Source organism: Gossypium hirsutum, chromosome A05, assembly GCF_007990345.1.
Source record: "Gossypium hirsutum isolate 1008001.06 chromosome A05, Gossypium_hirsutum_v2.1, whole genome shotgun sequence".
Lineage (NCBI taxonomy): Eukaryota > Viridiplantae > Streptophyta > Magnoliopsida > Malvales > Malvaceae > Gossypium > Gossypium hirsutum.
Genome location: NC_053428.1, coordinates 4,718,507 through 4,746,304, shown reverse-complemented (window position 1 = coordinate 4,746,304; position 27,798 = coordinate 4,718,507). Strand labels below are relative to the sequence as shown.

General features: G+C 32.6%; 2 protein-coding genes across 3 annotated transcripts; one reads left to right on the top strand and one right to left on the bottom strand.

Annotated features, from left to right (window-relative positions):
* The first annotated feature begins 181 nt into the window (after positions 1–181).
* Positions 182–2,636, top strand: LOC121202894 (protein NONRESPONDING TO OXYLIPINS 2, mitochondrial). 2 transcript variants are annotated; one of them, XM_041112928.1, is made up of 3 exons: positions 182–558; positions 714–832; positions 2,342–2,636. In XM_041112928.1, the coding sequence occupies exons 1-3, from the start codon at positions 428–430 to the stop codon at positions 2,365–2,367; spliced, it is 276 nt and encodes a 91-aa protein (XP_040968862.1). In that variant the 5' UTR covers positions 182–427; the 3' UTR covers positions 2,368–2,636. The 2 variants fall into 2 exon arrangements, with proteins under 2 accessions (XP_040968862.1, XP_040968861.1); XM_041112927.1 differs by having other exon boundaries at positions 206–558; positions 714–895; positions 2,342–2,372.
* Positions 2,637–5,471: 2,835 nt separating this feature from the next.
* Positions 5,472–7,302, bottom strand: LOC107906963 (GATA transcription factor 12). The gene is made up of 2 exons (XM_016834125.2): positions 6,837–7,302; positions 5,472–6,469 (listed from the first exon to the last, which is right to left on the bottom strand). Exons 1-2 carry the CDS (start codon positions 7,128–7,130, stop codon positions 5,681–5,683), a joined length of 1,083 nt encoding a protein of 360 aa, XP_016689614.2. The 5' UTR covers positions 7,131–7,302; the 3' UTR covers positions 5,472–5,680.
* Between the last annotated feature and the right edge of the window lie 20,496 nt (positions 7,303–27,798).

The following is a 27,798-nucleotide window of genomic DNA, read 5'->3' as shown; positions in this document are numbered from 1 at the left end:
ACTGTTCACTGTAGTCCTCCAAACACCTCTAAACTTGGCATCTATTCCCCAAAGAATATCATAAATTTGAATAATTGAATGAGTATTGACTATACTGACAAAGAAAAGGAACATAAAGGGTTGTAAAAGAGGGAGAAATTAGTCCATATATTTCTCAAATTTTGGAAATAAAAAGAGAGAATAAATAGCATAATAACTACAGGTCTGGAATTTTCTCAGACCCAAAGGTTCCATTTGCTAAAAATGCTAAATTTTATTAAATTGTTGTTTAGTTAATAGTTTAGAGAGAAAGTGACTTCTGGTAATTAATATCTTTTATTTCACCTTTTCGTAATTTTCCCCGCCCCAACGAAACCTATAATGCTAAAACCCCACAAAAACCCTAAAGTTCCTCCTAACCCTAATATTTCACTATTTTTCTCAGAAAATGGCGTCTCGATTTAGATCTCTCTCAAAACCAACATTCTCTACCCTCAAATCCGCCATTAACAAACCAACCCTTAAACCAAAACCCGCCTCTTCTCTCCTTCCTCCTTGCACTTCTCCGACATTTTCAAGGTAAGCCCTTTGAAAACCTTATCATTAATTATAGGCCCCTCTTTTCCAATTCTCCAATTTTATTAACGACGCTTTAATTTATCCCTTTCTCTGATTTGGGTTTCCCTTAAATTACCGAAATTTTGCTTCTAAATTGTCTAGCTTTAATTTTTCAGGTCTGTTTCTCAATTGGGTTGTCTTCAATCTCTGCTGCCTCTCCACTCAGCCGTGTCTTCAGCTCGGTTAACGTCGTGTCTAGGCATCGATTCAAGGAGTTCTAGGTCGTTGTCTCAGGGTATGCTTTGCAGTGCAAATCCAGGAGTTTGATAATCTCCAAAATGTTTGTAATTTTGTTTCCGTAAGCAACTTTTTTTTTTTACTTAAATAATATAGTAAATCAATGTTATTTGTTTAGGTTGTGACATCTCGTGACCATGATGTTCATGTTCAATGAATCCTCATTGAAAGCTATCAATTTTAAGACCATCTAACTATTCTTTGTTGGTTGCCTTTTTTTTTTAATAGTTCTTAATGTATAAGTTTTCCCTTTGTTAATGTTTTGTTGATAGTCTAAACCAAGAGAAAGTGAAGACAGAAAGGTGACTTGGGTTCAGTTAGATAAGAATTAAGCAAGTAGGAAAGGCAAAGCATGAGAAGTTTGTGCTTGGTTTCAACTGCTTAAGTTCATTAAATGTGCATCTGGTCAGATGTCACCCAATTAGACTTGTTATTGAAAAATGAAAAATCAATTTATATCTATAATGGTTAATCTAATAGAGATTAGCCAAAAAAAAAAGAGCTTGGCAACTTAAGGGAGATTAAATTGTAATAACAAGTGAGTGAGAATAAATGTACATGTATGATGATTTGATAAGTTGGGTGTATTGGAACAGGGGTAGATACAAAGAAAGACACAACCTGAGTTGGGGAGCTTTCACATGGTTTGATAAGGTTGTGTATAACTCTTTAAGCAGTGCACTGAAAATTATTGATAGTAATCTTGCTTTGTTGGTCAAAGTTGAAGATTTTGTTTATACTCTAATATGATTGGAAATGTAGACTCTACCTTATGTTGACAATTTACTTTATGCATATCGTACTCTAATAGGCTCTCTATATAATACAGATGACCGATATGTTCAAGTCCATAGCTCTATATTTTGTTTCATTCTTTATTACTTGGTTGTTCTTTTCTTTTCAATGTGATCTATAAGGTTGTTTGATTTGTCTCAGTCAATTAAGAATGTTTTACAACTGAAGGCCCTTTTCTGTCCTCATTGTCCATTGATATTGATGGAGCTTTGGAGTCCAAACGTTGCTTTTTTCCTGTTGAAATAAATGATTCAATGTACGTTGTAGTTGTGGTATTAATGTAGAGCCATAAGAATTGTTCAAACTTGTTTTGTTTTCTGCACTTTGGTTGTCTGTATTTTGAAATGCAGAGATGGTGCTTTTTTCTTTTGTTCAAATATCAGATTGAAATTTGGGATAGCTTTGTCCATGCATGCTAAATGACCAATTCTTTAGAAATTTCCGAATAGATATAATGTAAGGTGCCACTTTTGACTGTCCTTTTTGCAAGTTATCTCGTATCTATTGTAGATGTTTCATTAACTTGTTCTCAAGTAACATATAAGTTCCATAGCCAACAAGGTCTTTTTTCATGTATCACAAGTAAATATGTTTCTGGACCCCATTGATTTATACATTTGAGGTACCTTTATTCACCATTTAAAACCTCATCATTTAGTTTCTTTTCTATAGACTGCTCGCTAATGCTTCTTATTTTTATAATTTTGTACAGAACTAGGTCTCAGTGTGCCTCGATAACATAGCAAAAGTGGAAGGAATTAGAGCATGATGGATCATAGTCATTGCTTTCCATCTTGTGTTGTCCATTTGAAGATTTGTTCTATTTCATAAGTGTGTCCTTTTTGTTATTAATTGAATTGAAATTTCAAGTCTTGGTTGATGGACATAACTTACACTGCAAGAATTGTGTTCACTTTAGACAATTTCGGAAATTCTCTCTTTAGATTTCAGTTATGGAAATTGATTGAACTAGTTTACTTTAAATTATAGAATTGCTTTGCCAGTTACTCGAATTCTGTCATAGCTCAAATGTCTTTTTGTTTAAAATAATTTCATATTGCAGTAATGAAAAGTGAAAGCAATGAATTGATGCATGATCCCATTCTCCATTGTCATCCTATTCTACCAGTAAAGGCTTCCTGGTTGGCCTTCAAATAGACTCGGAATTCATTTATTCATGTCATGTTTGTGTTATTTTCTCTAGCCCTAATTGTATGTTCCGTGTTATGTTCTCATGTCATGTTTTGATTATTTTCCCCCCTATTTTGTTTGTATCATGTTCAAAATTGTCAAGTATACCTTCAAATCCATTTTTAATCCTTGGCATCATGTGTCCAGTGTACCTCTGATGTGTCCCCTTCTTTGCCTTTTTCGAAGACGGTTCTGTTTAGTTTAGGTGTGGGTTTCGGCAGAGGTACCTTGTAAAGTGATGTTATGACTATATTAGCTTCCTAAGCATCAATTAGTAGTAAGGAAGGTGAAAGAGATGAGGGTGTCCCCATGTGTCTTCCAAAGTTTGCCCTGGCTATGGTGCCCATGTCTAAACCCATTAGCGCGACATTTGCATTGCTTGTGGGACCTTTTTACCATTCCATCACCCCCAAGAATATTGCTTGCCATTGTATATCTTTTTCAATTTTAGCATGTTGACGTATTCGTAAAAACAAGCATGTGCTTCCATGCATCATTAAACATAGCCATCGCAAGGAGCAAATTGGATAATGTTTGCAATTTGCGTGGTCGAACCGTCCCTGTCTGGTTATCCCTTTTTTCTTAGCTCCTGAAATCTGAACATGTCTCCTCTACTCGCCCTTATTTTGTATTCACAAAAATTTTGACATATTCATATCGTTTTTGCACGCCATGTAATTCTATCCAAAACTCTGAAGTTTACCTTCTTTACTCTCTTGCTATGTGGCCCTGATCATATTCATTGCCTCGTTGCTCAACCAAGGTCGAAACCCTCAACATTAGGTTATGAACACCCGAAAAAATTACAAATCCAAAACCCGAAATACTTGCCTTCGTTACCCCAAAAACATGATTTATGTTGTTCCATGTCATTTAGTAAAAAGTGGAAATGAAGAAGATGATTAAAAGGGCAAAAGATAAAAGTAGTGTATCTCTCTATCCATTAAAGAAAAGAGAGCAGAAACCTGCAAATTGTGCAGGTGCGGAGTCATTGAAAGGGACAGCTTCTTTTACAATAGAAGCATCATGCAAGCAAATATGTGACTCTTGCTGCATGGGTGCCCATATTTTCATTACTTTCTCCAATATATTTATAACATCATTATTTATTCCCATATCTGGATATTTCTAATAATTATTTAATAAAAAGAACACTTGGTTTCCTTTTCTCAAATAGGAGCATTCAAAGATAGCATGTAATCGCCTAATAAAGTTTAAAAACATAAAAGAAATATATTAAAACTAAAATCCATATTATGGTTATTGGAATGGCAACAAAAAAGATGAGTAAGTGATGGGGTATTGAAGACTGACTCATATGCATGCGGGATGGAAGAGGGGAGGCATGCATGTGACTACCGCAAACTTCGCTTCGTTTCTGTTTCCATATTAAATTAATTAGTGTCTGTACATATATTAACAACTGACCTATATATATACTACAGCATTAACCTCTGTACTGTTATTTCCTTTGTTTTAACAAACAAGACAAAGGCAATGAAGAAGTGGTTAAAGTGTTAAGAATATTATTTTACTTAATTAAAAATGATTTTGCAGGCCTATGGGATTACCATTGCCTAGGATCGTGCATAGACAGAGGTATCGTCAACCAACAATGCCTACACATAAATAAATAAAGGGAAAAGAAAAAGCATTTGTAGTTGATAACTGATCGTATAGCATATTTTCCCCATTAAAACCTCTCCGGATTCCAATCCTTACACACATCACATGCTGCATGGTTTACTATATACACATAGAATAAATTCTTTTTTTGAAAAATCTTGAAAACCCAATTTTCCTGTATATTTTTTCATCTAGCTAGACCTGAATTTCCATGTTCATGTTTGTGTGAGAACCAACCTTTTTTTTCCCAAGGGTAGGGAAACTTGTGCAAATGGTATTCGCAGAAAACGATGTTAACTGTTACGGGATAGGCATTGATTTCATAAACATTCTCTGTATACATGTAAAAACTTAAAAGCTACTTCGTCATCCCATTTCTTCTCACTGAAATTTATGTTGATCATCAAGCATCATATATAGTACTACGTTCTAGTCTTCAACAACAAAATAAGGATAGGAGAGACGACTGTTGGTGCATTAGGGTTGGTATTGCTTGTGCTTGCACAGTATTCATCTTTAAAAAAATCAAGTTTGGCCAATTTTTTTTTGACCTTATATGCCATTAATTCTAGCTAACAGCCTTACCCTATGAAAGTAGGGACCTTGAAAACGGTTTTGCAATATTCACCTTCTGTCGGTGGGGATGGACCTTAAATTATGTTTCGTGTGTCTTCAGTCTATTGACAAAACCAAAACTCCATGTGACTTGTACATTTTCATGCAACCCTAAATAAATACAATGATTCTTGACTTTATATCTTCTGCTGGTTGCAAAGCAATTGTATAAATGATATGGATGGGAACTTATGCTATAAACATTACAAAATTCTAACTACCTTGGGGAAGCTTTAATGCATTAGCTTAGATATTTCGATATAAATAATCTAATGAGCCCGTAATGTTGATTAATTATATTTTAACTACTAATTTAATCTAATATCAAGCAATTGCTTATTTTGTGAAATATATATAGAGAGAGAGAGACTGGAGCTTAGAAGTCAAAATAAAGAATCAACACCGAAAAATTAAAATTAAAATTACTAAATTGCCTCAGGTAAGAAAAGTGGGGTTTATGAGTTTGCCAAATTTGGCAGGAAAAAAGCCCAAACTCAAGAGAAAATTAGTCTACGAAAATTATCAAAAACAAAAAACTGGAATTCACTAATGAATTCAATAACTAAATTAATTCTGGGGGGAAAAAAATTAAAGAACTCTCGACCTTAGTTAAGGTACTCTACTCTAGAATCAGCTGCCTGAAATCAGGGCCCACGTGTTGGTGGATCAAGTAATCATCACCGTTAGATACATCGAAAACCATGTTCTGATGATGGTGCTGCATGAATGGTTGCTGATGGTGCTGTTGAGCCCTTAACATTTCCTTCTGTCGCCTAAGCTCCAGCACCTTGCGGTGGGAATTTGAATGCTTTGTAAGCACGAATGTGGGGCTAGCAGCGGGTCGGTATTCGGGCACAAGCCGACCCGATTTATACCTCACGCCACATGCATTGCATAATGTTTTGGGACCCATGGGACCAGTCCTCCACTGCGGCGTCTTATCCGTAGCACAATGAAGACACTTCCGCCCATCCGAATTTGCAACGCCACCCTCTTTTTTCTTCGACGATATCGTTTTGACGGGCTTTTTACCAGGGTGGTTCGGTGGAGGTGGTTGCACCGGTACGACGATGTCAGGCTCTGAAGATGAAGTTGTCGGGCTGAGAACAAGGAGGCGGGAGGCCCAATTGCATGGCGCAGCACGAGACCGTTTGCTTCTGGCCTTGGCGGGCACCGACATGTCTGGATGGAAAATTGGGTTGTTGGTATTGTTACTGTGGTTGTTGTCACCATTATCAATGGCGTCGTTAATTTGGCTGGGCAGAACGGATTGAAACCCTCCGGTCTCTGATGATTCATCGGGTCGGATTTTTATTCCGGATATCAGCTGGTGCTTTTGCAGGTCATCACTTGAAAATGATTCGTCCACGAAATTTGACAGCCATTCTAGCTCCGCTAAATCATCACACTGTAAAAAAATATACATATGATTATCAGCCAATTTTCTTTTCTTTTTTTTACTTCAATAAAGCTATTCACACAGCTTTAACCAATTTGCAGTTGCCATGCACATGGCTCTTAATCTTTATCTTTGTTTGGTTGCCGGGAAAATAATCAAAAAGTAGAAAATACGTGAAATCTTTGCTTATGACTCACTATACTTTTTGAAATTCAAACCAAAATTCCGAAGAAACGTAGTTGTAAAATTTATTTAATTGGCTTGCGGAAGCAGTAAAAATAATGAACTGACATTCAAATATATATTCCAGTTTATTTATAAATAAATAAAAAAACAGCCATATTTTCTATATATGATTGCATGTAGGGGGGATTACCGGTACATAAAGGTCAGCGGAGGAGTGACCATCGTTAAAAGCACGGGAAGCAATACCGGTTACTAAATTGGGTTGGGAAGCAGAGAAGGAGGAGGAATTGCAGGTGTCGAAGGGAGTAATGGAGGAAGAATCGGTGGAGTGGGCAGCAGCGGAGAAGGAGTCGAAGGTTTGGTCGGTTAAAATGGCATCGTCGTTGGAAAAATCGAGCAAGTCCTCGACAATGAAATGGTCAGGTTTGTCAGGCGTGAATTGGGAACAACAGGTGGTTCCTGGAACGAATTCAGGCGCCTCCATGGCTTTGATTTGGGGGGGGGGGTAATACTTTTTCTTTATTTGGAAGGGGAAGGTGGCGTTAAAGGGAGAGTATAGTGAGGAAAATGTGTGAGTGTAGAGAGAAAAGAGAGAGAGGTGTGGGGAGTTGTGGTTTTCAAGAGAGAGATTGAGGGTTTATTTGCGTTTGAAGGGGGCTGGCGGACTGCTAAATTAGTGCATTTTGACGACGTTTTTATTTTTTTTAATAATGGAAATTTTAAATAATTTAAATAAACTTTAATTAGGATAAAGGAAAATCTAGTGTGAACTTACTTTACTGCCCTTTTCTTTGGGATTTTGCCCTTTTGGGTAACGCTATTATATTAAATCGATCCACTTTCAAACTAACATGCATGTCTCAATTTATTCTTTTATTTTAGTTTATTGTTCATTGCTTTTTTTTTTAAAAAAAAGCAAATATAAAAGAAATTTTTAAAATTTGGTTCTTTTAAAGTTATATATGTAATCAAACCCCGATGTTTTAAATTAAATAATTTTTTTGTTAATATTAAATATAAAATAAAAATATTTTGAAGTATTAATTGTCTAAAATTGACGAATCCTTCAATAAATTAATATTGTTTTCAATCAAAATTTTGTTTATCAAGTACTTAAAGATTATTGGAAGAAACATCGAGTCCAATAAAATAACAACATTTCATTAAATCATAATAAGTAGGATTTGGATTTGTATCTTATTCATCAACCTCCATCTGGTATATGGAGAAGCTTTTTGTGGAAGATGCCTTGGGTGCTTTGACTATGAGACTCAGCACTATGTAATTTCCTTTTTTAGCATCCCTATCACAACGGAAAAATAAAACATCCATGGTGTTGAAGACAATGTCAATTTTGCAAGGGACTTATCCTTTTTCGTTTAAGCTTTTTATTTTTTTTTTTGTGTGTGTTTAAAAGTACAAATTACAATTATATGTGTCACCAAATTACAAAATCAAATCAAAATGAAATAAAAATAAATTAAAATACATGATAAAATCGATTAATTAAATTAAGATTTACATAAAAATACATGATAAAACTAAAGATTTACACATAACAATGGTTGTACGTAATAAAGGTCAAATTTAGATATATGAAAATCAAGACTTCTACTTTTATCTACAATGCTAATGCCTCACTGACTTAAATCTTAAATATCATCATCATACGTGAACATGATAGTGGTAAAAAAGTACAGTAAATTTCAAACCTAATTATATAGTTATCTAATGTTAATTAATTTGACATTTAAATTTTAATATATGATATCTTCTATATATAAAATCAAATAACAATTAGAACCCATGAAAATTACTCAAAAATAGTTTAAAATGTTAAAAATCAAATCACTCGTACAAAATTAAAAACGACATAAACCTAATAAAAGTCATGATCCGAGGGTTAACAAAATCAGGGGGCCACCATCAAGGTGGGGCCCGCAAGTTTGGTTTCGATTGATGATAAAAATCTAACCGCACGTGTAGTTGATGATAGTAGATGATGGTGGTGACTGGTGATGATCACCCAAGTGTACAACAATTATAAACACCACGTATTGCACACAATCTTTATTTCATTGCTTACAACTCCGGTTTACTCACATGCCACATAGGGCGATAACAGTAATTTAAATTAAAAATGTATTTTCCGGTCAGAATTAATTAAACATAATTTACTGAGCATCATTGGGTAAAGAAGTAATTAACAAATTAATTAATCAATGATTAGGGAGAGGATAAAATTTTATATCGTGTTAAAATCCAATCCTTAGGAACCGATCTTTTAAACTTGTCGCTAAGGCTTGTGCATTAGCGTCCAAGTTTACAGCCCGATTCCTCTGCTTTATTTTCCCTCGAGAGTTGCGCTTATGATTTTTAATTACGTTTCCTTCTTTTTTTTAAAAAATTAATTTATTCTCTGATATCCGCTCCTTTTTTTTTTTCCTTTGAAATTTCACCTGCTAATTCGGGTATTATATTCAAACCCCACTAATAAGCACGATTATTACATCTAAACTTGATTAGTTAAACGGTCAGGATTTATAGAAGAAGGAGATGCCAACAGGGTTTTTCACTTTTTCGACAAAACTGCCACGTAGGATTACGAACGAGACAATATATTGCTAATTAATGTGAAAAATATGCTCTATTACGTCGTTGAACCTATTTTTCTGCAGTTTTATTAGGGAACTAATATCTCTATTACAGCACAAAGGAAAAGAAATAAACAAAAAAAGGTGTAGTTTTTTGTTAATTATTGTCTTAAAATGTATATATTAAGTTTTTTATAATAAATAATTTATTTTTAATACACTGGAAATGCGGCTGCATGGTGCAACTATCGATGTTAAATAAAGTGCTAGAACGTCCACGTGGCAAGTATCAAGAAGCGGAGAGACGGAGAAGGTGGGTCCCCTAGCTGACACCAATCCCGAAGCGAGTATACTCCGAAGAGAGGATAAGGTTTTTACTGTTCTTAAATCTTATTTATTTCTGTAAAATAATTCTTTGATTTTAATGTTATTGAGAATTTTATAGTTGTAATTTTTTCTCCTTTTTTCTTTTAAGCTTGAATTAAAAGTAAAGCCTGAAAAAGTGAAGGTACCGAAGGCGTTGCTTAGCGTGGAGGTCTCCATTTAACAGGCCTTTTTATTTCTCACTCACTTTGATATTTTTCTTTTAATTGTAAAAGGAAATTGGGATTTGCATGAATGGGTCCAATTTGCACGTGATAGGGGGCGGGAGGGTGGGTGGTGTCAGCAGCCCATGTGAGTGCATTGCCTCGTGTCAAAAGCCAGATCTGACGGTGATCAATGCCACGTGGCTAGATCAAATGTGGTTGCGGGTTTCCATGATGCTTCGAGTTGGACCAAATGAGATAAGACTTAAAAAGGCATAGGAGCGTATACATAAATAAAAATATGTATTTGTTCCAAGACATTAGAGTGTGTATTATTGTGGTTCTTTTAGCATATAGTTTCAACGATAACGTTTATATGATAAATAAATAAAAACCCGATAACGTGAGGCCACGTGCCGAACGGTCACGTGAGTGATGCTGAAGACAAACGTGTCTATCATCCACCGTCTCTCCGCACAGCTCACGTGGACCGGGACGTTATCATTTTCCTACCAGAATGGTTGCTTATCTTTAGGCCCATTTTATTAAATAAATCTTTTGTTTTCTCAGAATGGAAATTTCATATGTAAATCATTAAAAAATGTAAATAAATGGACTTAATTCATTGAAAGCTAAACCGACGTAAAACATATAATTGATTATGATAGTGGGTGAAAAAAAATTAGATTAAAAAAGTAAAATTAATATTTAAAATTTATTTTGATGCAAGTTTTACTCTTATTATAATCGAGTTTTTGTTAATTTTATAAAAAAATATACTTATAATAATATAATTTACTTTATATATAACTGATTGTTTTAGTAATTTTTTTAATTAAGGTGGTGCATGGTTGATTTATGATACCAAGTTAATTAAAGGTATAATGTAAGTATAGGTAGAGAAAAAAAATGGTATAAATGCTTTAATAGAAAATCAAGCTATGCTATGAAAATTTTTAGACTATTAAAAATAATGTTGGCAAGGACACGAATGACACGAACACAAGTCATCAAAACAGTCTCTTAAAGTAGCGTATTGAGTTTAACCTCAACAATCACATTCTTCTTAGATAACTTACAAAACCTCATAAAACTTTAATTCCATCAAACTAAATGTATACAAAAATGAATTTACGTAAATCTAAAAAAGTCAAGTCACTGTTGACTAGATAAAATTTAGACACCGTATACTTCCTCATTGATTCAAGAAAATCTCCCTCATGAAAAAAATTATGGATGAAACCCTAAATCAAAATTATCATTCCAAAAAAATGAGACTCCTCATGTTGAAAAAGGCCAGTGGCCGACAAGTAGGATTCAAGGGACGTAGTAGTGGTGGGGTGAAAGATGGGGAAGCAAAATAAGCCAATCTAACTAACCTGAAATTCTTGTCATCAATTAAATCGAATGCTTACCCTATTTTCTAAGAAGCAACATTTTTTTTGATTAATATATTAAAAAAACCTTTGAACTTTCTTTTTATTCAAATAAAGCATTTATACTTCAATTACAACCAAATGAATCCTTTAACTTCATTAGGACTTCGGTATTTAGAGTGAATAACAATATTATCAAGGTTGGCAGTAAGATGATGTGTTGTTCAACTACCCATCAACCATGACTGATTGAATTGGGAGGAGGTATTGGCAAGATTTGAACTAGGGCGAATAGGATGAGTAACGTTCCTAGCTTCGGAGTAGGAGACGCATGAGATGCATAGGCAAAACATCCACAATTAAAAACATGTTAGATTCGAAGTGTAACAGCCTAATTTTCAGTGGTGTCGGAACAATGATTCGAGATCACTAAATCCGAAAAATGAGTAGGAAATAGTATTAATTTAGTGAGTATAAGTTAAATGTGAAGTTAGGAAAAATTTTGAAATAGTGAAATGTACAAATATATATATATTAAAATAATTAGAATTGAAAACGAGGTATCGAGACCTCGGGAATTTTAAATCGAGCCATAAATATTTTTATAAATATTTATAGAGTGTTAATAAGTTAGTATTAAAGTTTTGTCAAGAAATTTTAAAGTACCGATAGCTAATTGAACAAAAGGGACTAAATTGTATCAAATGCAAAATTGTAGGAAATGATTAAATAGATTAAATGATAAAAGAAAGAGGGTTTAAAAGGAAAATAGACCCAAGGTCTATTTGGGCTGGACGGCAAGAGCATGAAATCACCAAGAAAATAAGGGCAAAATTGGAAAATTGGAAAATTGCAAAATTTACTTAATAAAGCCAGGACTAAAGTGGAATTATCTAGATTTCTCTTTATTTTTCTGCATTCTCATCAGCAAAAACACCATGGAAGAGTTTCCTTAAGCTGGTTTTTCATATTTTTACTGCAAGTAAGTTCAATTCTTGATTATTTCTTGAAATTTTTGTGTTTTTGTGACTTTTACAACTAGGTCCATTTGTTGAATTCATTAGTTCTTGATTCTATGAAAGAAATTGAAAGTTTCTATGAATATGTGCTGGAAGTATATGATGATTTGATATAGAATTAGAGCTTTAAATTGTTTATATGCTGATTTTATTGAAAGAATTGAATAGAAAGTGAATGTTTGGGACCTAAATTGTAAAAGAGTTTGAAGTTACAGTTTTATGTGGAAATTCTGAATTTCAATAGTTATGAAATAACTTAAAATGTCTAGTAAAAGTATTAATTGAGAAAATTAGCTTAATTGAGGGGTTAATTAAGTAAGGACTGAATTGTATGAACTGTGAAATTTGGGGCAAAATGAAAATCAACATTTTGCACTAAAACAGTTTTGGACAGCAGCAATAGTCTAACTTTAAAAAATCTCCAAAAATTGTAGAAATCTAATTAGAGGATGAATAAAATATGAAATTAAAGCTTATTGAGTCTAGTTTCTTATAGAAGAAACGGTGTAAGCAATGAAATTGTAAATCATGAGATATAATAAGTTTTGTGAACAATGTCAGAATGATTTCGGGTTCCCCTATTCTGACTTTGAAAAATCATAAAAAATTGGAGAAAAATAATTAAGGGATTAAATTTATATGTTTAAAATCCTTAAAGAGTCTATTTTCAATATAAATAAGCGGGAACATCATCCGAATCTCGTACGATGAGATAATTAATTCTTAGTGAAGAAGGGTCGGAACTGTCAGACAGCAGAACAGGGGCAACTTTAAAGAATAAACTGTACTTATTGGATAAACCAAAAATTCTGAAAATTTTATGGTAATAAGATAAGTAAGCCTAGTTTTAGGGAAAATTAGCGGATCTTAATTTCGAGTTCTGTAGCTTAAGATATAAATAATTTAGTGACTATGACGCAAATGAACAGTTTTGAATATACATAAGTAAATAGTGAAATTATTGATAATGTTACTTGTTGCATGTTATATAAATTAAGGCTGTGGAATGGAGAGGAGGAGGAGGAAAATATGTACGAATATTCAGCTAGCATGGCTAATTTGTATGTTTTAGGCTCATGGGCTAAATTGAATAAAAGTAAAATTTTATGGGCAATTTTATAAAAAAAATGTTAGAAACGACTAATTTGCATGAAATGGATTATTTTATTATTTAAATTAAAAAATTGAATGAAATTATTAATTTAGCTCAACATCAGGGAAAAAATGTTTTAAAGATTAAATTGAAAAGTGTTGAAATTATGGAAAATTCTGACATTTTATAGAATTCATAGGTTGTTATCAATTTGTGTGAGAATAACGGCTGGAAATAAGGATTAAATTGCAATAATTTTATTTTATTTTAACCTAAGGATGAAATCGTCATTAATTAAAAGTTTAGGGGTAAAATGATAATTTTGTTTAGAGCATTAGTTGAATGTATTATAACATGAAATAAATGAAAACGACGATCAAATTTCTTTATAAAGATCCGGATGACTTGAATACGAGACTTGAACGTGGAAAATAAAAGATATCAGATTAATGAAATATCTGATAAATGAATCGGTAACTCCGGTAATGCTCCGTAACTCTATTCCGGTGACGGATTCGGGTTAAGGGCGTTACACGAAGAATCAATAGGCTCTATTTAAGTGACATTATAGGTGGTCTGCAGATTAGAGGGAAGTGAGCGAACAAAAGGGTTGAAATTTTGAGGACAATAATTAGAAGAAGAGGAAGAAAAAAAATTCCTCCCTTGGCCCTCTTTACTCCTACCTCTGTCACAATCACGTTGAGTGGATTGAGTCTAACCATAATGTGTCGTTGGTGCTATGGCAACAACTTCATCAAGTTGCAGTTGATGTTCGCCATTCAATAACATGCCGTAGAGGGTATCATAGGAAATATCTTCGTGCCTTACCTCTATGGCATGAGTAAAAAGACAATAAGCATGACCCAAGTCTGTTTTAATAAATTCAACTAAATCATTTTCAAGTACTTAACTTTGTAACATCACTAATTTAATAGCAATAAATTTCAATCTTATCAGTACCACGATATAAGGTATACAATTATGTTTTAATTCACTGTTTTTGTGTTCAGAGGCAATGGCATAGGTGACAATAAGTTTGTCTTAAGTCGTACAAGTAGTGTATACGCCAACTATTTAAAAATGCATCGTTTCTGAAACATACATAATGATCCAACGAAATACTATTTAATCACAACGAACACATAAGGTATATAAGTTCAATTGATTTGACCATCGACTTTGTCAAGATCTTTCCCTTCTCCTTTTAGCAATATGATCTCTAATAATTCATAGTAGTTTAATTGATTTTAATCTTTAATTAAATATGAACAAATTTGTGATTACATCTAAGTATAAAAAAATTCATGGAAAAAATTACAGAAGGAAAAGAATTGAAATAATAAATCATCCACAAAAAGAAATGTAGAAAACAAAAGTTGAAGAACTTAATATTTAGAATTTTTAACAGGTATAATTGATGATTGAAATTTTAAAACTTAAAAAGTATGAGGGAAAAAAAATCAAACAATAGATCAGAAACTAAATTTATAGCTTAAACATGGTACAAAACTAATAGCAAAATTTTATATAATGGATTAGTTATTACTATTTGGGTTAAGATTGAAATTCTAGAGTTTGAAAAAAAATTCAATAACTAAATTAATCAAATTGCAGTGTAAAGACTAAATCTATAACTTATTCAAAATATAGAGGCTAATAGCAAAATCTGACAAAAAATAATGATCGAAAAGTAAAAACCAAACATAATTTTTGTTCTACTCGACATTTAAGTTTTGCAGGTAAACTTCAGTTGATCAAGGTTGTTTTATTTGGAATTGCATTTTGGAGTAGGCAGTTTCTATTGTCCCAGGCTGTGTTGAAGTAGGTTAATCAATTGTGTGCTAGGTTCTTCTAGAAAGATAGCAACATCAAAGCTACTGGTGCAAGGGTTAATTGGAGGGATATCTGCTTACCCAAGTCTAAAGGTGGTTTGGGATTGAAATGTCTCGAGGAATGTGATGAGCATCGAAACCACCAAAAATAATTTCTACAGTAAAATAACTCTAAACAGTAGTAAAGAGTGGTAGTAGGGTCAAAGTCCATAGCGATTGGATATTATAATCAACTTCTGCATTTAACTTGTGATCAAATTTTTTGTCATGTCGAAAGTCGTGCCCAGACTCCAAATGGATCTGTTGAAAAATAAACAAACATGTACATTAAGGGAGTTTTGAAAGTGTTTAGAAAATAAATAATCGAAACAACATAAATAAACAATTAATTAATAGTGGAAGTAAATTTAAATCGGGAAATAGATTTGGATTTTTGTAAACAGAGATAATAAGCCTCAACCCTAGATTTGGTGGATTTTTGATTTTTGAATCTGTAACACCCCTTACCCGAGACCGTCTCCGGAATCGAGTACGAGATGTCATCCAATTTAACTTACCGATTCGGAGCATAAAAATTTGCTTTTAAAATTAAATTCACTGTTCATAACAACACTGTCCACCTGCGCAACTGTCACTAATTTAATTATAACTTGAGTTGCGAAACTCAAAATTTAAATCCGTAAATTTTCCATGAAACTAGACTCATATTCCTACTTACCATAAAATTTTCAGAATTTTTGACTTAGCACATTAGTACAGTTTATTCATTAAAGTATCCCCTGTTTCACAGCTCGACAGATCTGACCTCTTGGCGCTAAAAATCAAATATCTAATTGTACAGAATTCATATAAGGTTACCATTAATTTATTTTGAAAATAGACTCACTAAGGAATCTAAACATATAAATTATGACCTATAATTATTTCTGTACAATTTATAATGATTTTCTAAAGTTAGAACAGGGGACTTCAAAAACCATTCTGACCCTGTCTCACTAAAATTTAAATATCTCAAAATATAAAATTCCTTTGCCTACACCGTTTCTTTCATGTAAAAATAGACTTGATAAGCTTTAATTCTATATATCATTCACCCTCTAATTCCATTTCTACTATTTATGGTGATTTTTCACATTCACGTCACTGCTGCTGTCAAAGAAACTGCTTCTTTGAATTAGTTACCATATAAACATACATAACTCCAAAACATATTCTTTAATAACTACTTCAATAGCTAACATTAGCCATATCATTTGGACATGCTCAAAATGATTAAGACTCTATACATGCCATAGTTTAAACATTTTGAAAAGCACATAATACCGAGATGGTTATGATAGTGTGATACGAGCTCCGACGGTCCACTATTCGATCAAGTTCAAATCACTATAAAACAAAGGAAAGAAAGAGATGTGTAAGCTATAAATAGCTTAGTAAGTTACATGTAAACAATAATTACTCAATTAATAATTAACACTTTTAACATATAACTAATCAAAACATTTCTTAGCAATTTCAATCACTTACACATACACAATCTTACCAATTCACTTGCATATACATTTTCACACTTAACATTTCATATTCACTTTAATTCATTATTAATCCTGTTGAACACTTGGAATATACACGGATACGTAGAGATTTAGCACATAAGTGCCACACTGATATGTAGCCGAAGCTACCACTGATATGTAGCCGAAGCTACCACTGGATGTAGCCAAAGCTACCACTGAAATGTAGCCGAAGCTACCACTGATCAATAACACTGGAAATGTCCACGGGTCTGCTCACACAAGCTGTCAGGTGTCTGCAACACATGCTAAATCACCCAGCACCCGGGACTCACTGTAACACTGTAACACTGGTCTCTAGTGACATGTCACTTGTATCCAATTCTATTCCTAAGTTCAACCAGGAATTTACACTTAACACTTTATTTTCAACACTTTATCACTTGAATAATTCATGAACAACTTTCCTTCCACATTCAATATTAATTCACATATCAAATATAATTCACAATTTATACAAATATAACTATTATTTACATATAACTTACCTCGGATGCAAAACGACTATTTTTGTAATTTAGTCGATAACTTTCTCTTTTCCCCGATCACTTGCACTATTTCTTCTTTCTTGATCTATATTAACACAATTTAATACATTTTATCAATATTCCATTCAAATACAATTCATACACAACATTTTGACACATTTACATTTTTCCCCATAACTTTTCAAAAATTCCACTTTTGTCCCTAAGCTCGTAAAAATAAAATTCTCTAAATTCTTAAATTTCAAACTTTACTAAATCATATTTCATGCTCATAACGGGCCTCAAATTCACAAAATCACAACTTTATGCACACTTTACCATCTTTCACAATTTAGCCCTTTTTCAACATTTTTCATTGAAATTCATCTAGTAAAACTTGTAATTAACACTTCAAACATTCATTATCTAACATCACTAATCAATTTACAATTATATCATGAATGGGTCAATTTTTAAACTTCAATTTCATTTAAATTAAATGGTAGAAACATGAAATTCAAGCTTCAATAAGCATAAAAATACGAAAATAATTAAAAACGGGGCAAGAAATCACTTACAATTGAGCTTAGGAAAATCAAAACCCTTAACTATGGTAACCTGAAACTTTCGGCAGCAAGCTTCTGATTTTTTTGAAGAAGATGGACACTTATTTTCTCTTTATTTTGTCTTTTACCCAATTTGGACAAAAATGCCCTTGACCCATTACTTAGATATTTTTCTAGAAATACCCTTTTGTGTCCATAACACTAATTTATGGTCTAATTCCACATAAACACTTCCAATTTCATGCAATAATTCAATTAAGTCATTTAATCACTAATTAGACACACTTTGCATTTTTCTCAATTTAGTCCTAAAAATTCAATTAAGCACTAAAGCATTAAAATTTCCTATCCATATTTTCACACAATATTTCAATCAATCAGTAACTAATAAAAATTTATAAAATTAAACTATTTCACTTCGGATTTGTGGTTACGAAACCACTATTCCGATTAGGCCCTATTTCGGGCTATCACAGAATCGATCCTTGAAAATTAATTTTCTCCTCCAAACAACAAGTTGGTTATAGCAATTAAGAACGTCCTAACCACTAATTCATCCTCTCGTAGTTGGTCCCGGTAAGACTTGCAAACCAACCCTTATCGATTATCTAACTGATATACACGTGTTCTCGACTCAAGATTTCGGTAGCCTTGCGCTCTAAAGAACCCAACTCAGATTAACGGCCTCAACTGCATGGGTCGTTTAAACTCTATCACTTCTCCATTGATTTGTTCTCGAAGATCTAAATACAGCATGGTCGACTTGTTTCTCCAACTATCCGCAAACACGACTCCAACCCAACATGCACTTTTTGACTTGAAATCGAGTTAACTTTAAGGGATGAGTTGTCAATCCTGATACTTAGGAAAAATGTGAATACCGATTGAAAAGATTTTTAGTATGGATACATATCTCATGATTCCCAACCGGAAAGAACACCGGCCTAAAGCTAAAATAAAATTTAGTGAAGCATGGATTTAATCATGTTTTGGTTAGCTATAGATTGAATTTGAATGAAAATGGTGGAAATTAGGAAGGGAAAGGACTTGGAAGGCAATTAAACAAAATTTAAAGGAATAAAGAATTGAAAATGAAGTAACAGAATGCTACGCACCAACTTTGAGAAAAAAAAAGAATAATTCTATTTAATTTCAAATGAAAATCAAGTGCAAAACATAATGTGTCTTCTCCGAGACACCTTAAAGCCCTATTTATATACATAACATTTACTAAATTTGGCTTTAACCATTCAACACATAATTAAAATTTAATAAAAAAAATTCAGATTTTTTCTAATTTTGGCTTTTACAAAGTCAAAAGAATCTGACGAGTTCTTGGCTTTTTCCATATTTTTTTATTTGGCTTCATTTTATTGATTGTGTTGCAAATTGGTCATTTTCTACTCATTTTTTACTTATAACATCCCAATTGCATCCCTGATAAGATTAAAACATAAAATCACTAATTCAGTAGGGATCAATTCAAAAATTAACCTAATTAAACACAAAAAGTCATGCAAATTAACATGTTATAAGAATGAAATCAAGCTTGTATATTGTAGCTAGTTCGTTCATTGCTTGCTTCAGAAGAGTTTCTTTAGGTTGCTTGGGTTCAAAATTATGTTTTATGAGGTAGTTCTTTTTGGTTAGATAATCCAAATTTAGCTAGCAGCTAGAATTGGAAAAAGATTTTAAGTCTTAAGGAGCTTATAGCAGCCTCTATTAGGAGTCTTCCCATAAGAACTATTGTGTCTTCTCGGATGTTTAGAAGGATATAAGGAAGAAGGCAATTAAGGTTCCATGGGATAGATTGTTGTGGTTCCAAAACATTCAATCATTTCTTGGATGGCTATTCTGAATAGATTGCCAACACGGTTACTTCTAAAAGGAATTGTTTGTTATGTTCTTCTGGCCTTGAATCTCGGAATTGTAACAGTCCATTTTCAGTGAAATTGGAACAGTGGTTTCAGAATCACAATTTCGAGTTTGTAAGAAAAATTATTTTAATATTATTTCATAATCTATATTATGATAGGAATATCGTATAGAAATTTTGTTAAGAAAATTTTACCGATTTTATGTTTAATTGAGAAAAGGACCAAATTACATAACATGCAAAAGTTGAATTCTAGTAGCTATAAGTATCAAATAGCTATGGAATTCAAAATTAGAGGTTCTTATATGAAAAATAGACCATTAAGATGAGTTAGTAGATAAGTTTGATGATTCATCCATGGAAAATTAAATAAAGAAAATGACTAAATTGGAAGGAAAAAGATGAAAATATGATAAATGGATTAAATAATAAAATTATCATCATTTATCATCATCTTTCCCAAATTTTTTTATGGAAACCCTAGCTAAGAGAAGAGAACTCAAGCAAGCTTATTTGGCTTAATTGGGTAAGTAATCTTGTCCCGTTTTTAGTAATTTTTATATTCCGAGATCGTAATAGCTTAATTTAGCTATCTCGAGGATTAATTTGCATAGTTATCAAAGTGCTAAGGTTTTTCCATGGATGAGTATGCTAAAATTTTGAAAATTGTAGTAGAAAATGAAAGGTTGTTGGTAGATAAACAACTTTTGTAAAGGAAACTTTGATGAAATTGAGATTTAGGGACTAAATTGAAAAGTTATAAAATTAATGAAAAATTTTGAATTTTATGAAATAAATGGGCTAAAAATGTTACATGTAAAAATCAGTTAGACTTGGAATAAAGGTTAAATTGCATGAATTTCATTTTCCGAGCGTAAGGACGAAATCATCATTAATTAAAAGTATAGGGGCAAAATAGTAATTTCATCTAAGATGTGAAATGGACTGAATTGAATATGAATTGTATCGATTTGATGTTAAATTCATTCGTATAGATTCGAATAGATCAAAAATGGAGTTAGATCGCAGAAAAGAAAAAAGTATCGGATTAGTAGATTTTGCGTACACGAACAATTATCGAGATAAGTTCATGTAACTAAATTGTATAATTATGCGATATGATTGATTTATATGTATGTGATTTGTATAATTGCTAAGTATGTAAATAAATCACATATCCAACAATGTCCGATAAGAAATAAATCCCGTTTGAACAAATGAAATGAAATAGATACAGGGTTCCCGAAGTGGTTGTGGTTTTGCATATGTAATAACCCGAAATTCATGGGCACCGGAAAAGTGAGTTATAGGTCCTCCATCTTAGTGAAATAAGTTCGAAAATAATTATTAAAAATATTTATGAGTCTAGTAGTGTGTCTAATTAGGATCTAATTAGGTGAATTTAGCTTAATTTAGAGTAAGTAATAAAAAGGATTAAATTGAATAAAGGGTAAAAGTTTAATTATAAAGCAATAGAAAATAAAAAGGATTAAAATGGCAATTAAGCCATTGACTACAAATGAGGCGGCATATTGGTGAAATAAAATCAAAGATTTTTTTTAGGTTTTATATATTATAATGATTATTATTATGGTTTTATATTAAATTATTATAATTATTAATTAACATTATGGTTTTATATTAGATTATTATTATTAGCATTATTATTAAATAAATTAAATAGTAGATAATTGTATGGTAGTAAAAATATACATGTGTAAAAATTATATTGGTACATTTGTAATTTAAATATTTAATTACTTATAATTTAAGTAAAAAGATATTTGTTAATTAAATTATTAAATTATGAGATTTTTGTTTGAGAAACAAATTAAATAATGACAAATGTAATAAAATTATTGGTACAAATGTAGAATTAAATATGTGTACAATTGTAAAATATGTAAATGATGTTAAAATAGATATTTAAAATAAATATTTTATAATATATGCTAATTAAATAAGTAAAACAAATAAATATAAAAGAGAAATAAAGAAACAAAAGGGAATAGAAACAGAATTGAAAACGGGAAGCAGGGGAGAAAAAGAGAAAGAAAAAGGTGTAACACCCCTTAACCCCGAACCGTCGCCGGAACAGAATTACGAGGCATTACCGGACGTATCGAACGATTTACAACAATTCTTAAATAAATAACCAATATATTAAAATAATTCATAAAATTTATTAGTTTGTTTACCAAATGACTTCATTTTTTTTTTATAAAAATTTCGGCAGCATTTCTGCTTATTTTTACATAAAACCCCCTGCAAATTAAAACCATATAGTTCCCAAATATCACCAATTCAACCAATTCATTTCACATTCACATTTTCTATTCTAAATACTTCTAATCAAACTCAATCTACACAATATCAATTTAAAATTTAACAATGTACTAATTAGATAAAATAGATAGACTTCTTTCATTAAAATCCATAAACTTTTAATACTAACATTTTTAACCATTATATATTAAAACATAATAACCTTTATACACAATCTATGTACATGCCACCTTTACCAAAGGAAAAATACATCACCAAGTTTTGCCGAAGCCGGGATTAATCTGGATGCTGAACCGGGACCTTTGACTTCTATCGACCTGCGCACGGAAACAACCGTACGCTGAGTAATTCATACTCAGTGGTATTACCATAATTCAAATTATAACAATAATGTACATGTAATGCATAAATCGTATATACAATTTAAATTCAATATTTCAACAATAGCAATTCATCAACCAATATCGTATATCCACAATTTGAGTTTGAATAAATCACGAACCTTAGGTTCATTTCTCAATCTCATTTCACATTTCAATTCACAATTCAACTTTTTCATATCATTTCAATAGCTCGTTTGACCAACTCGTTCGGTTTATCATTTCATCATTTACCCTATTAACAAAACTCGGACTTTGGCAGATACACGGATCCAACCAAACACACCAGAATGGCACCCAGTGCCTCATCGGATAGTTCGAAGCAATAGTTGACACCCAGTGTCTTATCGGCAAAGCCGAAGAAAGTTGGTACCCAGTACCTCATCGAATCTATCCGAAGAAATATAGTGACACCCAGTGTCTCATCGCCTCGAGGTCGAAGTATCCCTGAACTCTTCCAATCCTATGGCATGCCAACTATATCCGACTCAGCCCGACTAGTTAATAGGGTATTTAAATCACATATTGTAACACCCCTTACCCAATACCGTTGCCGGAGTCGAGCATGAGGCGTTACTTGACTTAACTTAAAAGTTCGGGGCATAAAAATTTACTTTCAAATTTAATTTCATCATTCATAATAAAGCTGTCCACCTGTACAGTAGTCACTAAAATAATTATAATTAAAGCTACGAAACTCGAAATTTATATCCGTAAATTTTCCCTGAAACTAGACTCATATATCTATTCACCATAAATTTTTCAGAATTTTTGCTTTAGCCAATTAGTACAGTTTATTAGTTGAAGTCTCCCCTGTTTCACTAATCGACTATCCTGACCACTCATCACTAAAATTTAATTATATCTTATTAAAGGCTTCATATGGTGATTAAACTTATTTCTACTGAAAATAGACTCATTAAGGAATCTATACATATAAATTATAACTCATAATTCCTTCTGTACAATTTTTAATGAATTTCTAAAGTCAGAACAGGGGACTTCAAAAACATTCTTGACCTGTTTCACTAAAATTCAAATATCTAAAAGTATATAATTCTTTTGCTTACTCAACTTCTTTTATATGAAAGTAGACTCTTTCAGCTTTAATTTCATATCTCACTCAACTTCTAATTCTATTTCCACTATTTTTGGTGAGTTTTAAAAGTTACATCAATGCTGCTGTCCAAGAACTGCTCCATTGCAATTTTTTTAAAAAAATTCAATATAACCCCTTTATAATTGTCTAACCTTCCCTGCAAATTTCAAATCACAACCAATTCCAGTATTTCATCTACTTCATTTAAATACTAATTAAGTTCAACCAATCAACCATTTCAAACTAAAAACATGTATATATTTCGATATCTAACGCAACCATAACATTCAAATTTACTTTTACTTCAATTCCCTATACATGCCATATAAATCTAAAAAGTTGCTTAACATAAACTACCGGAGTATATCTGGATAGTGTGATTCTTGATGTAGATCCGATCCTCCGAATGTATAAATACGTTAATCTACAAAAACAATAAACACACACATGTAAGCTTATAGAAAAGCTTAGTAAGTTCATAGGCATAAAACATAAATCTTACCAAACACTTGTACACTTATACAATATACACCATTACTAAATTTACCTGTCAACCACAATCTTTGGTGAGTTCCTTGGTATAAACTCACTACTACTTATTCTTTTACCATAATTCCTTTGGGCCCATTTGTCACTTACCATCCTTGATCAAAATTAAGGAACGGTTACGGAAAATTGAGTACTTCACTTTCACTTTGACATATGACCTCTTATCACTTGTCCTTGATCAGATAAGTGTAGCTAGGCTACCACTTATCACTTTGCCACTTGATCAGATAAGTGTAGCTGAAGCTACCACTTATCACTTTATCACTTGATCAGATAAGTGTAGCCACTTATCACTTTGTCTCTTGATCAGATAAGTGTAACCACTTATCACTTTGTTTCTTGATCAGATAAGTGTAACCACTTATCACTTTGTTTCTTGATCAGATAAGTGTAGCCACTTATCACTTTGTTTCTTGATCAGATAAGTGTAGCCACTTATCACTTTGTTTCTTGATCAGAAGTACTCAAATCCGGTGTTCCACTTAATTTGATCATTTATTCGATTTTCACATTTTTATTTTATTCTCATTTCAACAATAAATACATTTCATCATACATTGTATAATTCATGAAATTAACATTTAATCATTAAATTTCAGCCATATGAACTTACCTGGATCGATTTGCAGAATTTGTAAAAGTTCAGGGACTAATCGGCTACTTTTTCTTTTCCTCGACTTGTTTCGGGTTCTCGATCTAAAATGCAAATTTATTCATTCATCAGCATTTAATTCAATTCTAATTCATTTCACAATTTATGCCCTTTAATTTTCGAAATTACACTTTTACCCCAAACTTTACAATTTTTACAATTTGATCCCTACTCAATTAACCCCTCAATTGATCTAATTTTTCTCAATTAACACCTTTCCAACTATTTTAGACTACTACATAGCCTTTCATACTCAAAACCGCAACACCAAACCTTAATTCCCAACTTTTTCACAATTAGGTCCCTAAAATCAATTTCTATCAAAATTACTTAATAAAATCATCATATAACAAAATTAAAGCTTCAATTCCATGTTTATTCATCATAAAAATCCAACACTCATCAATGGTAACTTTCAAAATCAGCCATGGAATCAAAAACTAATGAAATAATTAGTTGGACCTAATTGTAAAAGTATCAAAATCACAAAAATTAGAAGAAATAATCAAGAATTAAACTTACGTGATTCAAAAATATGAAAAACCAGCTTATTCCAGACCTCCTATGGCGTTTTTGCTGATAAATTGTGAAGAGATCTCTAGATTTTTCACTTTTGTCTTTGTTTTAAATGTTTAATTTGTTAAGTTTCCAATTTTGCCCCTGTTTCTCCTTACATTCTGCTGATTTTTTTTTACCCAACCGTCCAGCCCATATAATTTGGGCCTAATTGCCTTTTAAATCCCTCCACTTTAGTCACTTAAGCTATTTAATCACAATTTAACAAATTTTACACTATTCCCAATTTAGTCCTTTTTAGTTAATTAACTATCCAAACGTTAAAATTTTCTAACGAAACTTTAATACCAACTCAATGACACTCTATAAATATTTATAAAAATATTTATGCCTCGGTTGAAAATCTTCGAGGTCTCGGTACCTCGTTTTTTTATTTTAATTATTTTAATATTTATTCCTAGTACACTATTCACTATTTCAAAAATTTTCCTAACTTCACATTTAACTTATACTTACTAAATTTATAATATTTTCTACTCGTTTGTCAGATTTAGTGATCTCGAATCACCATTCCGACACCACTAAAAATTCAGGCTATTACAACTCTCCCCCCTTTTAGGAAATTTCGTCCCCGAAATTTCGTACCTGGAAATAAATTCGGATACTGAAATTTCATCAATTCCTCCATTTCCCAGGTTGCCTCCTCAGATCCATGTCGATTCCATAGCACCTTAACTAGTGGTACACGTTTATTCCTCAACTCTTTAACCTCCCGAGCTAAAATTTTCACCGGTTCCTCTGAATAAGTCATGTCAGGTTGGAGCTCTATTTTCGTATGAGGAATTACATGTGATGGATCTGATCTGTACCGTCTCAACATAGACACATGAAACACATTGTGAATATTTTCAAGTTCCGGGGGCAAAGCCAATCTATAAGCTACCGGACCGATTCTTTCAATGATTTCATACGGCCCGATAAATCGTGGGCTGAGTTTTCCCTTTCTGCCGAACCGCAAAACTTTCTTCCACGGTGACACTTTCAAAAATACACGATCACCCACACTAAACTCTATATCCCTTCTCTTCAAATCTGCATATGATTTTTGCCGATCGGAGGCAGCTTTTAAACAATCTCGAATAATACGAACTTTTTCTTCAGTTTCCCGAATCAAGTCCACTCCCACCAGTTTCGATTCACTTAATTCAGACCAATATAATGGAGTTCTACACTTTCTTCCATACAGAGCTTCAAACGGTGCCATTTTAATACTAGTTTGATAACTATTATTATAAGCAAATTCGGCTAAAGGTAAATACCTTTCCCAGCTGCTGCCGAACTCAAGTATACAACACCTTAACATATCTTCTAAAATCTGAATCACTCGCTCTGACTGCCCATCTGTCTGGGGATGAAAAGCTGTGCTGAAATTTAATTTGGTGCCCAGAGCCTCCTGTAATTTACTCCAAAATCTCGAGGTAAATCTCGGATCTCGATCCGAAATAATAGATATTGGTACCCCATGTAACCTCACTATCTCAGACACATATAACTCCGCTAACTTTTCAAGCTGATAATCTGCTCTGACTGGAATAAAATGTGCCGACTTAGTTAACCGATCAACAATCACCCATATCGAATCTTTCTTCTTCGGAGTTACTGGTAATCCAGATACAAAATCCATCGTGACATGTTCCCATTTCCACTCTGGAATCATAATGGGCTGTAACAACCCTGTCGGTACTTGATGCTCAGCTTTCACCTGTTGACAAATCAAACATCTTGCTACATATTCACAGATTTCTCGTTTCATTCCAGGCCACCAATACATTTTCTTCAAATCACAATACATTTTTGTACTCCCCGGGTGAATAGAACACATACTACTGTGAGCCTCTGATAAAATATCATTTTTCAAGTCTAAATTATTTGGAACACATATTCTATTACGATAATATAACATACCATTTTCATCAATGGAGTATTCTGAGCTTAACTCATTTTGAACCATCTGTCGTTTTAGCATCAATTTTGGGTCTTCATCTTGTAATTTTTGAATCCGTTGAAAGAACACAGGTTTAGCTTTTAATTCCGCTAGTACAGAACCATCCTCATTAATAGATAAATGAGCACTCAATGCCCGTAATGCAAATAATGATGATTTCCGACTAAGTGCATCTGCTACGACATTTGCTTTCCCTGGGTGATAGTCAATAACAAGATCATAATCTTTCAGCAACTCTAACCATCGTCTCTGTCTCAAATTTAACTCTTTCTGAGTCATTAAATACTTCAAGCTTTTATGATCAGTATACACATAACATTTCTCACCATATAAGTAGTGTCTCCATATCTTCAAAGCAAACACGATCGCTGCCAATTCCAAATCATGTGTAGGATAATTCTTCTCGTGCGGTTTCAGTTGTCGGGAAGCATATGCCACCACTTTTCCTGACTGCATAAGTACACAACCCAAACCACTCAGAGACGCATCACTATATACTACAAACGGTACGCCCGATTCTGGTTGAGTCAACACTGGAGCCTCTGTCAACATCTTTTTCAACTGATCGAAACTCTGCTGACATTCGTCTGACCATATAAATTCAACATTCTTTTGTAGTAATCGAGTCAACGGTAAGGTAATCATTGAGAAATCTTTGACAAATCGGCGATAATAACCTGCCAATCCTAGAAAGCTCCGTACTTCAGTAACATTCTTTGGAACTTTCCAATTTACCACTGC

Excerpts from the sequence above, each read along its gene's own strand:
- LOC121202894 (XM_041112927.1), top strand. The coding sequence starts at position 428 with ATGGCGTCTCGATTTAGATCTCTCTCAAAACCAACATTCTCTACCCTC. Across the intron at positions 559-713 it reads ACTTCTCCGACATTTTCAAG|GTCTGTTTCTCAATTGGGTT; the intron begins GTAAGCCCTTTG and ends TTAATTTTTCAG.
- LOC107906963 (XM_016834125.2), bottom strand. The coding sequence starts at position 7,130 with ATGGAGGCGCCTGAATTCGTTCCAGGAACCACCTGTTGTTCCCAATTC. Across the intron at positions 6,470-6,836 it reads CCGCTGACCTTTATGTACCG|TGTGATGATTTAGCGGAGCT; the intron begins GTAATCCCCCCT and ends ATTTTTTTACAG.